This window comes from Lissotriton helveticus, chromosome 4_1 (genome assembly GCF_964261635.1).
Source record: "Lissotriton helveticus chromosome 4_1, aLisHel1.1, whole genome shotgun sequence".
Classification (NCBI taxonomy): Eukaryota; Metazoa; Chordata; class Amphibia; order Caudata; family Salamandridae; genus Lissotriton; species Lissotriton helveticus.
Window position 1 is genome coordinate 1,618,327,542 of NC_136063.1, and position 18,461 is coordinate 1,618,346,002.

Consider the following 18,461-nt stretch of genomic DNA (forward strand, 5'->3'; position numbering starts at 1 on the left):
GTTGATTAGTAGGCTCCACCTAACCATACTGAATTAGTGTACAGTGTGAAACTTTCTCAATACACATGCAACTGAACTCAGAATTCCAGTAGAGACGTGGTGACTATAGATATATTAGCTCTATGTGCAATTTGCGAATACATGAGGCCGTTTTCAGTCAGAGCCTTTAGTTTTTACTTAACAGCCGCATTTACTAGCAATTATACACATTGTGAAAGGAGTATATATATTTGTGTGCAAATTATAGGCTTATTTTACACAAATTCTTTAAAGATACACAAGTTAGATGTTACTTTTGTGTGAAATTCTGAAATCACCAATTCATATGTCCGCATTTTCCAATGGCGTATACTGCAAAGTACCGAAGACAATTGAGAGCACACCAAAATCAATACCTGCTGCCTTAAATCATCTAATCAACTTCACATATTAATATTAGAACATCTTCTAACAAAATATACAATAAATTATATTAAAACAGCTTACTGGAAACTGCCAAGTTTGACTGCAACAGGGATGTGCGGGAGCTGAGCTGCCCACTTCAGGGTCACATCCTGGTAAACTAGCAGCATGTTATTGTGGTTTCCCACCAGAGTGTTCACTGTTCCTTCAGACACTGTGGGATACATACAATAAAAATAGTAATATTAAAGAACTACAGGAAAAAATTCCCTTATTTTTATGAGTTGCATTATTTAGAATGTACATTTATCTTACAAGACACAATCCTAAGGAAAATACATTCATTTGAAGCCACATAGTAGCTGACAGGTATTTTAGTTCTCACCACACAAAGCCAGCCTCTGAAAACTTCTATTAATTAACACAGAGAATATTAGAACTTAAAATACATTTTTTTAAAAGCTAAAACGTCAATTCTGTCCCCACTTATGTTGCAATGTAACATCACTAGTAGCCTATAGCAAATGTAGTGGGAATTGTTATCAACATTTACCAACAGATACTTTTGCATGTACCTTTCTATGCCGACCTCATGCCAATGCTATCTGTTAGAGATAACACTCCCTCTCTGATCCCCCTTCTCCAATATGCTTCAGATCAATAACTAAAGGTCTAATCTGCTGTCCGAGACGGACAGAATGGCTTGAGAGTTAGATGGACTGCTCTGAGCTCCTTGACGGCAGAGTGAGCACTCCATTCCAGCATTGAGGCATCTGCTATAATCATCCGGGTACAATTACCATTGAAAAGACACTCCTTGCAGTAGGTTGTTGCTTTGCATCACCAGGCTAAATATTGTCTTGCTGTTTGAGACAATTTGAGATTGTCCTCCCCGTTGTTTTTCTGCAGAGCCCAGTGATTCTCCCAAACACTATTTTAATAGCCTTATATTAAGTTGTTCATATGGTACAATCACAATCCATGATGCCATTACATTCAACAGCGATTAAATCTAACGGGCTGTTGGATTTGGAGACCTCATGAAAAGTTTAAACTTATTCCAGATTGATGATACTCAGTCCTCCGAAGTCACTCCCAAGTAAATCAGGGACTGTATCAGAGTTAGTGTTGGTTTCTGGCCATAGATTAATTGGTGAATCGATGAAGGAGTCAGGTTGTGCTTTGGAGATATTCTTTTAGTCTGATTGCATTGCCTGCTTTCAGAAGCTAATCTTCATGGTATGGTTACATGTTGATATTCTGGTGACGTATGAGGGCTGCTGCTAGTACCATATATTTGCAGAAGGTCCAAGAAACGCTTTAGACCGAAAGAAAGGACAGCATACTGGGAGCGCATCTTTTACCACCAAAGAAAACTAAGAAACTTTCTGTGCTTCTTTATGATTGGGGTGTGGATATATGCAGCCTAAACATCGATCACACACATCCAGCCTTCGGTCCTTAGGTGAGGAAAAATGTAATGTAATGCTAATATACTGGATTTTTTGTCTCTGATTCATTTATTAACTAGGCATAGGTGTTGGAGATGTCTTAAGTCCCTCTGAGGGCCTCTTTCTGATCAGGAACTATTTGATTAGCTGCCCTTCTCCCGTTGGAGATAAGGGGCCAATTCTATTGCTTTCTTTTTCAGCAATAGCTATCTCTTTGCCCAAAGTGGCTAGTTGGTGTAGACTGCAATGGTGTGGTCAGTGGTGGTGCTTTGAAACGAAGCAGTTATCCAACCTGGACAATGGTTTAAGAACCATTTGTTGCTTGTTATTCTTCATCACTCTTTCTTTGTGAGATAAAACCCTCCAAAGGAGTTCAGCACTGGGGCGGGAGGAGATAGACCAGTCAAGGTCTGGTGTTTGATGGAAGCTAGCCATATTGGCCAATTTCAGCTGGTTGGATAATATTGATTTGGCAACGTACTTGTGATGGTAGGGGCACCTCTGCTGAGGTTGCTTTACTGCTGATGGAACTGGTAATGTCATTGAGGGTATTGAACCACCTGCTGATGATGAAAGCTGCAGTCTTTTTTTATACTGAGACCTACAGTATTTCTTCCAGACCTCAAACCCCACTGCTTTCATGGTCTCTGCTTCAGTCTTCATGCAGACCATCTCCTCTTCTGTATGTTGTTCAAATAGCAAGGACTCAGAGAATGGAAGATTAAGGAATTTCAAATTTTGCTTCTGGTTTCAGAGATGTCAGCCATAAACAGGGTGTTCTTCTTAGAGTAATCCCATGTCAGTACTCTAATATCCCCAGATCAGCAGAATCCATAGAAGCACTTTTGATCTGAAATCAGATGGTGTTTATATATCGCCTTAGTAAAATCAAGCAGTCTTTCTCCAGACCACTCTTTGGCAAAATTGTGGTACGTTTCCCATAGTTAAACACACAAGATGATGGACGGAATGTTGCACAATGGCAAAACATCCATCTCCAGTCACAGATCTGGGTTTAATCCATCGTTATTTTGCTCACCAAGCCACCCCAGGTCAGATTCTGGACTGTTCCCATGAGGCACAGGGTCAAGACTGATTTGCATATGGCCATGTCTGAACTGAGGTGGCTTGGTGAGCAAAATAACGATGGATTAAACCCAGATCTGTGACTGGGGGTGAATGTTTTGCCATTGTGCAACATTCCATCCATCTTGTGTGTTTTGCTGTTTACCCTATGTGGGAAGGGTATGCCCAGACGTGGGTCCCGTGCTCACTAGGCCACTGGGAATGTATGACGTTACAACGAATTCCGTTGCAACGCATGCCTTTACCACGCATGCGTTACAACGGAATTCGTTTCCCACGCTTAACCTTTACCTCGAATATTCCTTTACCACGCATACATTTACAACATTTTTCGTTGTAAATGTATGCATGGTGAGGGCATACTCTTGATAAAGGTTATAACTCTCCCCTTAAATGCCCCCTGCCTCCACTCCTTATATTTACCCCTGCCCTTAACATATATATATTTATTTATTTTACTAAAATGCCCCTTACCTTTTAACTCGCCTTCTCGCCTTTGGTTACGTCGGTCATACGTCGTTGAGAGGAAGCGGAAGTTACTTTCCGTTTCCTCTCTAACGACGTCGATTGCTTCAGCTTCGTCTTCACTTCGGCTCTTCAGGTAAGTTTTGTTTTTTTTTGGGGGGGGAGACCCCCCCAGCCCCCCTTTATCCCAAACGCTTTATTTTTTTTATGGGGGAGACCCCCCAAACCCCCCCTTTTTAGGTCGAGCGACCTATCTCAATGCGCATTGAGAGCGGGAGCTCGATATAAAGGGGCTTAAACAGAGCTTACCGAGATCGGGCGATTCCATGAAGTGCCCGTGAAAGCTCGCTCAATGCGCATGTGCATTGCCATAAAAAGCTTGTGCACAGACACCAGCCCCCCTCCCACAGTCATCCCCCAGCGTGCGCTGTGCCAACAAGCCTTTGAAGTGAAGCTTAGCTTCACTTCAAAGGTATCCGCTACCCCCGCCCCCTGCTTCACACGTTTCTCGATCTCCTCCCTCCCTCGCCTTCTTCGCCCTTCAGCGTGCCTTCAGCCTCCATCCTTTCTTTCCCTCTTCCTTGTTCTTTTCAAGCAGTGCCTCTACCGCCCTCCAAGCCCCCCCCCCTATTAGTCATAGCCATCTCTCCCTTCCTCCCTGTCCCTCCAGTGAGCCCTTCTTGGCAGCCTCAGTTGCCCTCTCACCCCCAGGCTCCTGGAAGGAAGCATTCACGCCGCATGGGGATGCGACTCACACGGCTGCTGAGTGCAGATGAAATGCACCACCGGAGCCGAAGGGTTAACTCTCGCAGCAGGAGGGACTCTCACGCACAGGCATGTTAAAATAGGCCTTTCTCTCAGCCCTACCCCCCCACGCGCCTCTCCCTGGGCCCCCACCCTTGCACTGACCTATCATACACTCTCTCCATCGGGCCCGCCCTCACCTCAAACACTCTCAGCCTGTCTCTCTTCCACATACAGCGCCCTCTCGCTCACCATTCCCATTAAAGCTATAGCGCTTTCCCCATCTATCTGCACCCTCTCTAGTGGGCTTACCCTCGCCCCCCATAAGCACACTCACCATGTCTCTCATTCACATATTATAGCGCCCACTCGCTCTGCATTCCCATTAAGCTATAGCGCTTTACTCAATTACACTATCTCTTTAGTAAGCCTCCACTCACTCCTCAATACCCGCTCATAGCCGTCTCACCCCCTCACACTGCACCATCAGCCCTCCTCCGTTTCATTCCTGCCCTCTGCCTCCTGCTCCCCCTGTGCCCTCTCCACGCCGCGCGCTCCGGCCTCTTCCATGCTGTTGTTACTGCCCCCTCTTTCCGTCTGCCCCCTCTTTATCCAGACCCATATGGCTGCTGCAGGAGGCGGCTCAGCTGGCGAGACACTGATATCCCCATGGAGGGCGGCCTCCGCCCCCGCCTTGCATGTGCCCTCCTGCGGACACCAGCAACGCCTCCTGCCGCCTCCATTGGCAGAAATCAGAGACAGCTGAACAGGGAGCAGTCCATTCGGAACTATGCAAGCCTAGTGCCAGCCTGACTCGAGGGTTGCGCCACCTACCCCACCACCGAAAAGAGAAACTAGGTGATTCAACAATGTTTATATAGCGCCATCACCAATAGTTGATATTATAGCGCTGTGCAGCACGAAACTACAGATGACAATATCAGACAAGAAGCACTGCAGGATAAAAGGTTGTTTCTTTCTATATGATGTGGGTGTTATCCGATGCTTCTGTTGTGCTACCTTTGCTACATGCTTTTGTTGTGTTGTGCTTCTTATGTTATATTCTTCTGTTAGGCTGTCCTGTTCTGTCACTGCTAGAAACACCACTGTGACTGGTGACCTCACAGTGCGCCTGTGAACACAAACACATACATACAAATACATCTGCTCAGACATAATTAAGTCCTGGACAACCACACGCCAGTCAAGTCCTGGACCACCACAAGTATAAATACAGGCACACACACACACACAAATGAACATAAACAGACAGGCATACATACAAACACGAAGACATTCATGCACATGCACAATAAAGACAAAGTACATACACACAGTAATTACTAAGATTCAAATATTCAACATATTATACGCCACCCGTATTATAATATAGTGTTTCAGACAATGCGGTCACGTGGCATGCCATACCATAGCAACGCACAACATAGTATACCACGGGCTGCTATTACTTGTCATGCCATACTCTAACATATTAGAACAAGCCATAAGGTAACTTAGTATATAATACTAACTACACTGTGTTATAGTGCAGCATACCACGCCATACAATAACATAGCATGACACACTATAATATGATAAACCGTGCAATATGATACTACTGTGCCACACTACAATAAAACAAGAGTTAGCAATGCAATAGGTCTCACATTTATGCAAGTTTGAGCTATTGGCATTAAAAATAACAATGCCTTTTATTTTTGTTTTTGTTTTAAAAACATAAATAAAAGGCATAGTCATTTACAATGCCAATAGCTTAAACTTGTTAAGGGCAGTGGATGCATTAGTCCACTGAGGACTTTTAACACTGTCGATACCTCGCCTGGCCGAGCCACGCGGTCCCCAGACAGTCTAAACTCGAACACCGAATCAACTGATTGAGGGTCACGAGCCCCTGCGGTGTGCCGTAGTCTGTCATCAAATTCTCAAGGAGGGTTAATCTCCTGCCAATGGGGATGTTATTGTAACTCTGTTAATTGCGAGGAGGCGCAGGGTGGAAGCAGCATTCTGACCGGAAGGCCTGAACACAAACAGCATAAATTGAGAGGTACGGCAAGAAAGACATGCAGTGCCAAGAAGTTATTAGGCAGCGCCACTGCTACAGCATCCCAGAAATAACACACAAAGAAGTGTACATTTCAAGGTAATTCATTTGCACTTTCATTTTTTTTAAAACACGCAGGAACTTAGTTCTTGGTCTGTTATATAATAGTCAGTAAAAACAATTTCCGTTTCTGTAGGTGCTTTTACCTCCCGAACAACATACTCGGGACGAAATTGAGATGGTTTTAGTGCCCGACAGCTTTTTCTTCGCTTGTGTCTAGTTTGGTTATCCAAGTGCACTTCAATGTGTTTGTGTGTGTGCGCGTCACCTCCCAAAAGCGACACTCTCAGCCTTTTTCAGTTAAAACGTCTCTGGGATGAAATTGAGGTGTTTTTAATGCATGTTATTTTTTAATTTGACTCTTGTGTCTAATTGAGTTATCCGAGTGCACTTCAATGTGTTTGTGTGTGAGCGCATCTGAGCAGTCTGATGAAAGCAGGTTGTCACATTTACAATGCAATGGGTCTCGCATTTGCGAGAGTTTATCCTATTGGCATTGTAAATGACAATGCCTTTTATTTATTTGTTTAAAAAACCAGCAGATTAATAAAAGGTATTGTAGTCTACAATGCCAATAGCTCAAACTCTAGTAAATGCGAGACCTATTGCATTTTCAATGCTTGTTTTTTTTTCATTTACCACACATGCCTTTACTACGTATTTCGTAGTAAAGGTATGCGTGGTAAAGCCCCTCGTTGTAACCACGCATGCGTTGTAAGGCATGCGTGGTAAAGGATTTCGTGGAAACGGCTTCGTTGTAGAGGCCGTTTCCCGGCCACTGGAGTCAAGCTATCCTGGCTGAAAACAGCTGATAGCCAGAAACCGGCCTAGGATGCTTGATTCCGGTCCAGGAAAGACATGGCTTGGCAGTTCGGGCTGGACTGTTCCCATGAGGCACAGGGACTCTCTGTGCATAATCCCCTATAATAAATCCGAATGCCGAAAAATACCACCTGTTACTACTCTAAGTATTGAACCCAAATAGCACGTTTATGTCGTGTCCCACCTAAACCTCACGGGACTCTCCGTGCACAATCCCCTACAATAAATCCGCCGAATATCATTTCGAATTACTTTACCAGGGCCCCGGGAGACCCTGGTCTCGATCTCCTGAAATCACGCCACCTTTGTAAATCACATTGCTTTTTCACTTAGACCCTTCATATACACGTACCTCTGGTCTCTGATATAATTATCGGTGTTTATCACACATCACATTTCTCTGAACGCAAAATCCCCACGCTGATTATCGGACTCTATCTTATTTGTCTTTTCCTGTTTTCCCCTTCCTTCATCATCTTCTGGACCGGTTTTCCCACAATTGAATGTAAATATATTTTATCTATTTGTTTCTGCTGATACTTGATGTGTTCTTGCAATGTGTTTATTTTCACGCGTTGATATCTGTGACTAATAACTTGATGCTGTATGACAAATTGGGTTTTTCCATGTGGATAACTGGTTCTTCCACTTTTCCTTGATATGGATCATGATCCAATTGCCATTATGATGATATGCTTTCCACATGTTAACACCTTGGCATAATGAATGGGACGATATTACCTTAACGTGTGATGGTCTTGCTCACCATCGATGATACATGACTTAACTTTAACAAAACCTGTCTTAATATGTTTATATATATTGATGTTTTTGTATTGTCTTACACTGTACATACTGCACGTTCTTGGTACTTGGCATTGTAGGGGGACGAAACACGTTTTGGCTGTCTCTTTCGAATAATCTTCCTACAAAGGAGCTCTTTCACTTGTATATAAAACACTGCAAATAACAAGCAGAGTCTGGGATTTTTTTCCACGATCAAAAATACGATTATTTATATTTGTCCTGATCTACCTTGGAATTTTCTCTCTCACCAGTGGGATGGGGGTCACCCACTATCAAGGATAAATACCTGCTGTGTATTCTACTCAATAAAACGGCCAGTAAGGATTTGGGACCACTCTACTCCCCCTCTTAACCTTAGTAGTAATCTGTGGTCAAAATGTTCCCTCTGCTAACTCCAGGCAACTAGGAACTAGAGGAGAAGTAAAGGCCTAAGCATCAAATGAGGCTGTATGGTCTCCATAATAACAGATACAGCCAAAGGAGAAGCTTCCTGAGGAATATTCAGCATCACAGCACCTCTAGCTAGGACATCCAGGAATGTCTTGATGTCATCCATGGGAGAAACTCTATCTGGTGATCCAGCCTAGGATGTGGGAGTATAAGAAGTCACAGAAGTTACACACACATTGCAGAATACCATTCACAAGGTTAACTTCCTATGAAAAACACATTGCCTTATCTTAACTGGGCATATACCTACTACATATTACAGCACTGATGAAATCAAACAATATAAAGTAACAAATCACATGTTGGCTGGCTGGAATCTGAATATTTGGAACAATTAATAAAGCAGTAATTCATTACAGCGGGAACTTGACATGGTTTGATTGAGTGATTGGTATGCTGACAGTTGGATTAATTGGTAATTGGTGACACTAGTCTCAGGACTGATAGGCAAGAGGGTGGGTGTCTATCCTGCAGAGCACTCACAGAAATTGTACATAAATATTTGGAAGTATAGGTGAGTGCCAAAACGTCTTTTACCACCCCAAAGTTTGTTAACTATACGTGTCTGTGTACCACTGAGGCAATCTGGAAAGAAACCTTGAAGTTGACTTTCCATGTCTTGACGTTTGATAGTCCTGCAGAAGAATATCTTGCAGAAGCAGGGTTAAACGTGGTGTCTTGTGTGATGGACAACCCTTAGGTGACTTAGTCCATCATCAAATGATTCAAAGTTGATACATATCATGGTGGTGAAACGTGTCTTGACATCGAGTGATATGATGTTGTTGAAGAAGGTGATGCCAAATAAGGAGCGCAATTCGATGCCCAAGTTCTTCCCGATGCTGAATGATGGTGACACTTTGGCGTCGATCAAGATCCAACCCTGAGGGTGAACACGTCAGTGCCATTCCTTTAGTTGAGGTCTAGCTGGATCAACCGGCACCAGGGTGGAAGGAATAGTGAGTCCTCTTTTTTCTTCCCATTTAGAACTTTTGTTGATGGATCTCCTTCAGGTGTCCTTTGGGACTGATGGCTTAGGGCTTAGAAACAGTAGCTGAAGATCCCAATCTACAGGTTATTTCTGATTTTTCCTTCACCTTGTCCCTCAAGTCTTCAGGCATGTCTCTTAGGCTGAAGCCTTCACACTTTTAGGTATCCTTTTAGACATTTTATCACAAAATTCATATTTAGCACTAGAATGGGAACTTGGGAGGCAGACCAGACTTGGATGGGGTAAAAAGCCGCAATTTTGTCTGACACATGAAGGTTACTTTACAGAGAGTGAAGGCATTGTGATGGGGAAAATGTTGCTGGAAAAGCCGAAATAAGCTTGAAAACGTCCTCTAGCGATGAAAAACATTCAATGATGGTGCATAAATATAAGTTGTGACTGAAAAGGTTGTGGAATTTGGGTAGCTAGTTCCATGGTCATGAGACGGAAAAAGAACGGGCTCTGAGAGGCAATTTCAAGTACAGTGCATCCTGGGATTCAAAACAACAAGGCTTCTTAAAGGTATAGGCAGTCTTTGTTCCTACTACATTCATGTAATGCCTGTCAGACCTCCTTTTACACTCATTCACAAACCTTTTGGCAGCAGTTTAGGACTAGGATGCTTCATTGTACTTTTGTTAAGCTAACGTTTATGACAATGAACATCTGCCATTACTGCAGGTCTAATAACACTTTTAGCCTGTCCAGAGAGTGGTTAGACATGCAAACATACCCAATTCAGGTAAGAGACTCCCAATTATTTCAGCTAAAAATTGCTTTGGTTTTTTTGTCTCTTGCCTAAAATCTGCTCCTCGTCAATGAGGAAAATCAATTACCCAATATAATTTTTTTCAAAATCTACCTCTTACAAGGTGCAAAAAGCTGGTATGTAGGCGTGTTTCACCAGGTGACTTTGTAGCCAGGGGGTGTGTTAGGGTACATTGTCTGTTGTTGTGTAATACTGTGGCTGTGTTTCTTAATTTTTAGCTTTTGTGTGGCGTTTATGTAAAAGTTTGATTGGGATGGGGTGAGAGAAAAGCAAGGCTTTGACTGAGACAAAAAGTGGGCCCTTTTGCGAACCCGTTAGCTAAAAAAGTGGCCCACATTTGGAAGTCAGGCGATTTTAAACTTGAAATACAAGCTGTATATGTGTTTTGTAAAGACACAGGTGACTGCATGTATTTCAGCTTGCTGCAGGCAATATTTGTGGTAATACCAGATGAACAAACCAGCCCACCAGGCCATAATACAGGCCCACAAACAGCTACAGATATAGTTCACCATCTCTTTAGCTTAGATACAGTGAATGGTTGTCTAGTGTAGTAATGGTAGATACTGATTGCACTAATGGCCATTGTAATGTGAATTTGTTGTGTTTTATGCTTTTGAACTGTGCTGTAGATGTTGTGGTTGTTTATTTGTGGCTTACGTTGCTGGAGAGCATCAACATTGCCATCTGCATGGCTTTGGTGCTGTGTTGGATGCTCAAGAGAATAGGATGGTCTGTCGAGTGCTGGCTGACTTAGAAAGGATGTTATTCTGCTGTGACTGATGAGAACTATATTTGTATTTGCAGCACTGGTTGCTAAGCTATCAGTCAGTGTTGCGTTGCTAATGTGGAGGGATTTTTATTGCGCTAAAAAGTGGGAAGAGCACCATATTGTAATTTTGTGCATTTTTTGGTATTGTATTGATAGTATGATATTGTGACATGAAGTGTACCGTGGGCTATGAACCAAGGCTCTTAGTGGATTTGTGATAGGTGAAGTCTGCTCCTTTGTCATTTGCAGGACTGGGTTTAGTCAGTATCAATAAAAAGTGTAAAAAAAAGTAATAGTAACATTGATTATTTACAACTGTTAGGGACTTTAAAGAAAGTGGTTTATAAAAATACATTGTGATCATTATTGGGGTCACGGTTTTACTCGTGGTCGGTGATTTGAAGACCTGCATTCCTCCTCTACTGTCATGAGTGGCTACGCGACAGAAGAGAATCGCTATGTCCGAAGGGCCTGGTTGTGTTCTAGTGCGTCATTTCAGATGATCAATCATGGTGCAAGAGTTGGACTATTCTGAATGTGCTTCTGTGTGATGCTTGATGCTATCTGCTTGCACAGCTCAATGACGGTTGTGAACATGGTGGTGGGTATAGCTGTGCAGTGTAGCTGTGCAGTGTAGCTGTACCAGGTGCATTCTAGGATAAATAATTATCCTTGTGATTAATTCTATTGGAAAGTATCTATAGGGCCCGTGGTGCTGTGCATGCCATAAGCTTCTGTAGGTGAACGTTTATGACTTAACAATTCTTTTATTTTTTAATATAACGACGACTTAAAAAAATTTGATATAAAATGTCTGCAATCCATGGCAAAAGTCAAGTTAAGTCACTTCCTGTATTGGCATTCCTAATGTATGCCAATGGAGCGATAGTCTTAATAGTAGTTTGTTTTTATACTACAAGTCCAAACGCACTTCTGGCATTTCTAGGCACTGTAATGACCAGATGCTACTACTACACAATCGGTAGGATGGAAGGCTGAGGCTACGTTGCCGGGATTCCTACTCGTGCCCTTCAGAACACTGCAGATGTCAGTGGTGAGTGTCATCTTGCCGTCTTACTCTATTCCGGTGTTCCCTGTGGATCACGCCACTGTATAGTACAGAGGGATATTTCCTGTTAAGAGAGTAAAACTGCCAAATATGATCTTTCCTACATCAACATGTCTTCCCCACAAATAAAGGAATGTCTAATTTTCCACTAGCTTTGCGTTTGGTTTAGGTAATGATGCATGCGACGATTAAGCAACACTGTACAAACCTGAACAGTATGGAAGGAAGCTGCTAGGACTGTAGTCAAGTTTCTTCATGAATCGGATTTGGCCGTTCTCTTTCAGGCAAAAGAAGTTTCTCTCACCGAGCACAAAGACAGAGGATGGCGCCTGACCGAAGGAGACGATGCTTATATCCAGGGCTTGCTCGCCGATATTTAAAGTCCAGTCCGCCTACAAGAAAAGCAAAGAACACGCAAAAACCATCAGGTTAGCAACCATTTGAGCAGCAAACTGAAACGGCTTGAACCAGCAGAGATCAAATGCACAACAAACTAAATAATTCTCTTTAAGACAAAATTATCTCACAAGAAAAATAATCAAGGTCTTCCACACACTGACATATTTTCTACTGAACCAAATACATGTCTTTCCAAGGTTTGGTCACGTTTCTTTGCATGACAGATCGGACTGCCTTGAATACACTTTATTGATATGTTCAGTTTCAAAGTCCGTTTAAATCACTGAATTGACTATAGACCACCTCATGCCTCAATCTACAAGCTGAAGACGATTTCCAGATCTCTTTCCCAACAACTGTACCATTGTACCGCAATTAACAATACCTTTGGCACTCCCTGTAAGTTCACAGTAAGTGGTACCCCTGTACCTAGAGTAAGGAAACCAAAGAGGCTCCTTGAGGGCTGCAGCACGAATTGTGCCAACCTAAAGGACCCCTCACCAAACGCCTACAGACTGCCACTGCAGGCTGTGTTTCTTGGTGCAGACAAAAGTGAAAACACGACATGGCAAAAAAAAACTTTGTGCCATGCCCACAGACACTGCATGGAGTATGGATAAGTCCCCCCTACAGCAGGCCTTAAAGTCCCAAGGCAGAGAGCACTATACTACATGTGAGGGCATAACTGCATGAGCGGATATGCCCCTGTGCTGGTCAGCCCTATTGCTGCTAGTACAAGTGAACAGGGAAGCCATTTTGAGTACATATACTGGACATTGGTGAAAACAAGTTTCCCAGCTACATGAAGGCTTCACCGACTATAGAGATGGTTGGTATTAAACATCTCGTATTAATGAATCCACACTGATTCCAGTGTTTGATGTATTAATACATGCACACAGAGGGCACCTTAGAGGTACCCCTGAAAACCTGCCAGCCTCTGCTGTGTTGACTGACTGGTTTATGCCAACCTGTTGCCAGAGACGAGTTTCTGACCACCAAGAGTTAGGGCCTTTGCTCTCAGGAGGTCAAAAACAAAGCCTGCTCAGGAAGAGGGTGTTCCCACCCCCTCCCATAGTATGACCTGCTGACTAGCATCACTAGGCCAGGGAGCTTTCAAGAAGATGCTGCCTTTGAAATGCAAATCTGGCTCCCCTCACACGAGAGGAAGCCGAACCCCTTTGTCCAGGGCCCTTTGGCACCTGGACAGGTGGAAATATTAGCAAGTCGGGAAGGTATGCCCACCCTCAGGCCAGTACCACCCCTAAGGTGGGCTAACTGAAGTGGACACAACTTTTTAGAGTTGGCCATCTGTAAGATGGCAAACTTAGGAATTCTGGGACAGGGTTATGCCCACTTCCCACAGGAAGTGATTATATAAGGAGCGTAGTGATCCCACGGGTAAGTAGTACATTGGCAACTACCCTACACTAACCCTAATGCCCCTAAATTCAGTATTTAGGGTGGTCCCTGGCACCAGAGAAGCAGATCCTGCCCACCTGAAAGAAGAAGATGGTTAAGAGTTGCAAAGAGCAAGAACAGAACATCCAGCAACTGACTTAGCATCAACCAGGCCAGCTTGCCTGCTGACCTCAACAATTGCACCAAAAGTTGACTTGTCCTGCAGCTGCTGTGTCTCCAACGCCTAGGAGACCTGCCAGTACTTCACCCAGGAACCAAGAATTCCTGTGGGACAGCAAACCTGTTCCCCTGCATCCTGCAGGTACCAAAGACTGAGCTGTGTTAGGCTCCAAGACCGTAGGACCTGACACCGGAAAGCACCTCTGGACCCAAGCCTCCTAGCGCGAGCTGAAGTGGGACAAAAGTGCCAATGTGGTCCCCGAGCCCTCCAGATTCTCAACAATGCCTTCAGCCTCTGTTCGTAGGCCCCCTCTACTGCAACTGCTCCTGGTAAGAAAAACCTGATGCCTAAGGACACCTCTGCATCTGTTGCCCCTGGGTCACGGAGAAGAGGACCAAAGGTGTCCCCACAACCCTGAGCATCGTGAGGCCTGAGCCCCCCCCAGCTGGTTCAGATCGACTACCCCCAGTCAAAGCCTGCAGCCTCTTTTGGCACAGATCAATCCCCATTGACTTCCATTGGGCACCCAACGCTGTTTTGCACCCCTGCACCTGGCCACCCTAGTGCCGCTGGTGGTGTCTGGCTGGTGTAGCCTTTGACCTTGCCCTCCACTCACCTTAAGTCTCGGAGATTGGTTTCGTAAGTCACTGTATTGTACCTGACTTCCATACTTGTTTTTCCTCCCATTAGACAACATAGCAGCTTCTGAAAAATGCACTAAGTGTCGACCTCTTAAATACAAAAGTATTTCTATTGAAAATTGTACTTACCTGATCGTATTGATTCTGGTGCCTAAATAAACATATAAAGATACGTGTTATTTTTTAAATTGGTGGCAATTTCCTTTTTGAGTCAGGAGTATAATTTATTGACTATTGTGTGTATTTGCAGATGTCCAACACTCTGATAAGCCCAAGGTTGCTCGGCCACACTCCCCTCCAGAAAAGCACCTTGGGATTGTACACTCAAGAGGGAACTCTCTGGACTCCTTGCACAATATTTTTCATTTCGATATCTCATATAAGGAGCCAGTTTCCTACACCCAGCTACAAAAAGCCAATGAAGATTGGACCTCTTCCCATTACATTGGCCGACGTAGAAGGTTCAGGAGTGACCATGGACACCAAAGTGTTTCTTAAGAAAGAGATTAACCAGATAAAAAAGCACCCTCAGCATCATGGGAACATTACAGCAGATCTTTCCTTACCTAGATCACATTCACATAGTCCAAGCATCAGGAACCCTAGTTCTATGTCTAGACAATCCCTTTGCACTCTACATGGAACTCACAAAAGGCTATTCTATAAACTGCAATGAATCCAGAATGCTGCTGACAATCACTGAACTTGAGCAGAAGCAATAGCAAGCCCCTGCCCTGGCGGCCATACACTGGTCACTTGTAAGAAAATTATCCTTCAACGCGCTCCCTATTACCCACAACATGGCAGTATACTAGTCTTTCCAATCAAAATTCACATTCACATATAAAAGTGGAACCTTAGATAGAGACTGGCATCACTACTAACCATTCCTCAGTACAGCATAAACAGTGTAGCCGATAGATTTACATTCTTGATACACACCTGCAAACTGCAGAACACTATTCCCAAGAAACTAAGGATGATCAAAAACTACTTGGAATTCAGGAAAGCATGAAAAGCTGGGCTGTTCCCCCAAAACATACCTTAAGACTATACAGTATTTCAGTCCAAGTAGGTCTAAAAATTGAAGGAGACTGATCAAATGCTGAAAGTTTAAGCCCATATTTCTACTAAAAATACCAGAAACCATTGAGGGGCCATCGTTGATATATGCATACCTATCCAGAACATCACAAAGCACCGCCACACAATACCACATACACAAACTACGAATATATGGAAAGAAGCTTGAAGTGAGACTGCATCTATTTATCACACTTTTCGGGAACAGCACACACTTTTTTGCTAAGTTGAATCTCAATAAAACCTAACCTGTTTGAAACCCCACTCGTGACATCAGCTTTCCCATTCACAGCACATCTACAATCATCAAACTCCCAACCATGCACCCACAGGTTGCTCAACACTTTTGTGGTCCTACCCAGAGCTTGCCATCGCTGTAAAAATAAGATATGGAGGGACTGATTCATAAAGGTAAAAATACACTTTTGTGTAAGTTTACTATTTTTTGGTATTCACAAAAAACAAATTTAATTTTACTAATAGTTATTTTCCGACGGCAGAGACTGCAGTCAGGAGGAGGACTCTGCCATAAAAATATTGGACAGGCCTATCGTTTTATGTACGGAGTCTCTGCCATGATTGTGGATTCTCCGCAGACGTAAAACTACTATTAATCATAAACATACATAAAAGTGTATGTTTACCTTTGTGAATCAGGTCCAGTGAGTAGCAACTTACTCAAGTCACAAGAACGAACTTTAGACCTCACAAGAGGTATGGAAAATGTTACATAGGTACCAATTCCATCCATCTTGAATTTGTGAAAATGTTATGTTTACGTACTCACACCATGTTCAAATTCCTCCTTTTTATCAGCTCTTGCACCACACATCCTAAGGGGCACAGAGCAAGTGGTAGAGCTCGTAACCAACCAGTTGTGCTAATGTCAGCATTTTTACCCTCAGACTTTATAAAAGAAGGGCGCTCTGCAAGTACTTCCCACCACCCATTAGTAAAAATCCAATACACATTAAAATACCAGTATCTCGTCTAGGCCATTCTAACAATTTTGATGGCACAGAATAATTCACATTGTTGGAGTGCGTTGGTTGGCTGGTAACGGTGGCACTGTATTTGGCAGCACCAGCAGGAAGGGCAAGGTTCAATGGCCTCCCTTGAAATACATTGGAACCTGGCGCTTATTTATTTATTAGTAATTAAGCCCTCCATCAGATAGCCCCACTGGACTTGCTGTATGTCTTCAATCTTGCTGGCAGTACTTGGATTTTATCTTCACAAATATGCAAGTTCTCTTTAATGATGCAGATTTCAAGCTGTGCTCTAGAGTGTCTGTATTACGGCTAAGGAGTAACGCTTCCTTTGTCCATGCAAGTGTGTATTTAAATTCTGGGCTAATGATGAAACGCTCCTTCCACGCTTTGTTGATTTCTAATTCACTTCCTGTGTTTCAACACATTATTGTGGACAGAGGCATTCGGCATCTATTAAAGATAACACTGTAGCCAACATTGGATTCCAGTGCGAAAGCCTAGTAGGAGCATGAAGAGTGTTTTTCAGAACTTACCTTCACGTGGTCCGATTTTAGCTGTCCAAAAGTTGTGCCCTATATGCTATTTGGATTCTCACTTTTTACCATAATACTTTGTTAATTACTAGAACAATCTGTTCCCAAGTGAGCAAGAAAACAGGAGCGTTCAGTGATGCCTCTCATTTTTCAGTTCCTTCTTAAAGTGCGCTTACCAGTTCATGTTGTTGGAAAGGTTAAGGAAAGCTTCCTAAAGCTCTCTACACCGATGTTAAACACTACCCATGTGTCAATGTTTCTAAAAGACCTTTATCTTTGACTTCTGGGAGTTTATTTTTGGCTATTTGTTGTACAGTATTTTTCTTTGACTGTCAGCTGTGCTTGAAGACCTTATGGGGTAGGAGGGACGAGGATGGAATTGTCACCATACAGTAATGATGGCATCTAAAAGCCCTCTATGGCAGGGACATCTTGGGAGGCTTGCAAGACTTCTGTGGATGTCATTCATGTAAAGCGAGAAACGAAGCAGGGCAAGCAAGTGGCCTTGCATCACTCCACCAGATATTGGAAACTGTCTGCTGAGCACTTCTCTTTGATTTACCACTACATGGGAGACTAATTTATAAGTGACTGGAGAGCGGATTCCAGGCCCATGTTCACCATTTTGTTCCATAATCTGCCCCTGGCTAGCAGGTCAAAAGCTGATGAAAAGTCCAAAACAGCTAAATGTTTGACCATGCTTTACTTATACACTTTGTGAGAAAATTCAAAACATGGTCTTCCGTGGAAAGCCCTTGTCTTAATCCGGCTTGGATTAGATTTAATATGTTCTGTTCTTCTATGCATTCTTCCACAGTGTCTATAACTAGTCAGAGGCAGAATTTGCGGTCTATATCAGCAAATCTAAAGGATCTGCCTGGGTAGCACCTGGATACCCTGTCGGGTGATTAGCCGCTCTTTATAAATTCTGATTGACTGGTCTGTAAAATTTTGGATCATTCTCGAGGACCTTCTAGTAAAAGGGAATCATTATGCTGTTCAGAAATGAAAAAGGGCAGGCCTGATAAACTGAGATCCCTAAGACAAATAGTGCCAGTACTGATACATGATTCAGAAAAGGGGGTGGTGATGGACAGAGCATCTGAGTTAAACAGAACACTCATACCCAGTCAAAAGATCAGGGCTTGATCCATCACCGTTTTTTAGCTCACTGCACCATCCCAGTTCAGAACCTGGCTACATGCAAATTAGTCTGTCCCTGGCCCAGTGCATCATGGGAACAGGGCAGACCAAACTACCAAGCCAATTCTTTACTGGAA

General features: G+C 43.3%; 1 protein-coding gene across 5 annotated transcripts in view; it reads right to left on the bottom strand.

Annotated features, from left to right (window-relative positions):
- Window positions 1-18,461, bottom strand: part of BBS9 (Bardet-Biedl syndrome 9) — a 1,968,820-nt gene that overhangs the window by 1,572,845 nt on the left and 377,514 nt on the right. For all 5 annotated transcript variants that reach the window (XM_078688232.1, XM_078688235.1, XM_078688233.1 and 2 more), the window contains 2 exons: window positions 12,160-12,343; window positions 487-616 (listed from right to left, as the gene is read on the bottom strand). In XM_078688232.1, the coding sequence (XP_078544358.1) occupies window positions 487-616; window positions 12,160-12,343 (314 nt within the window). The remainder of the gene's footprint in view (window positions 1-486; window positions 617-12,159; window positions 12,344-18,461) is intronic.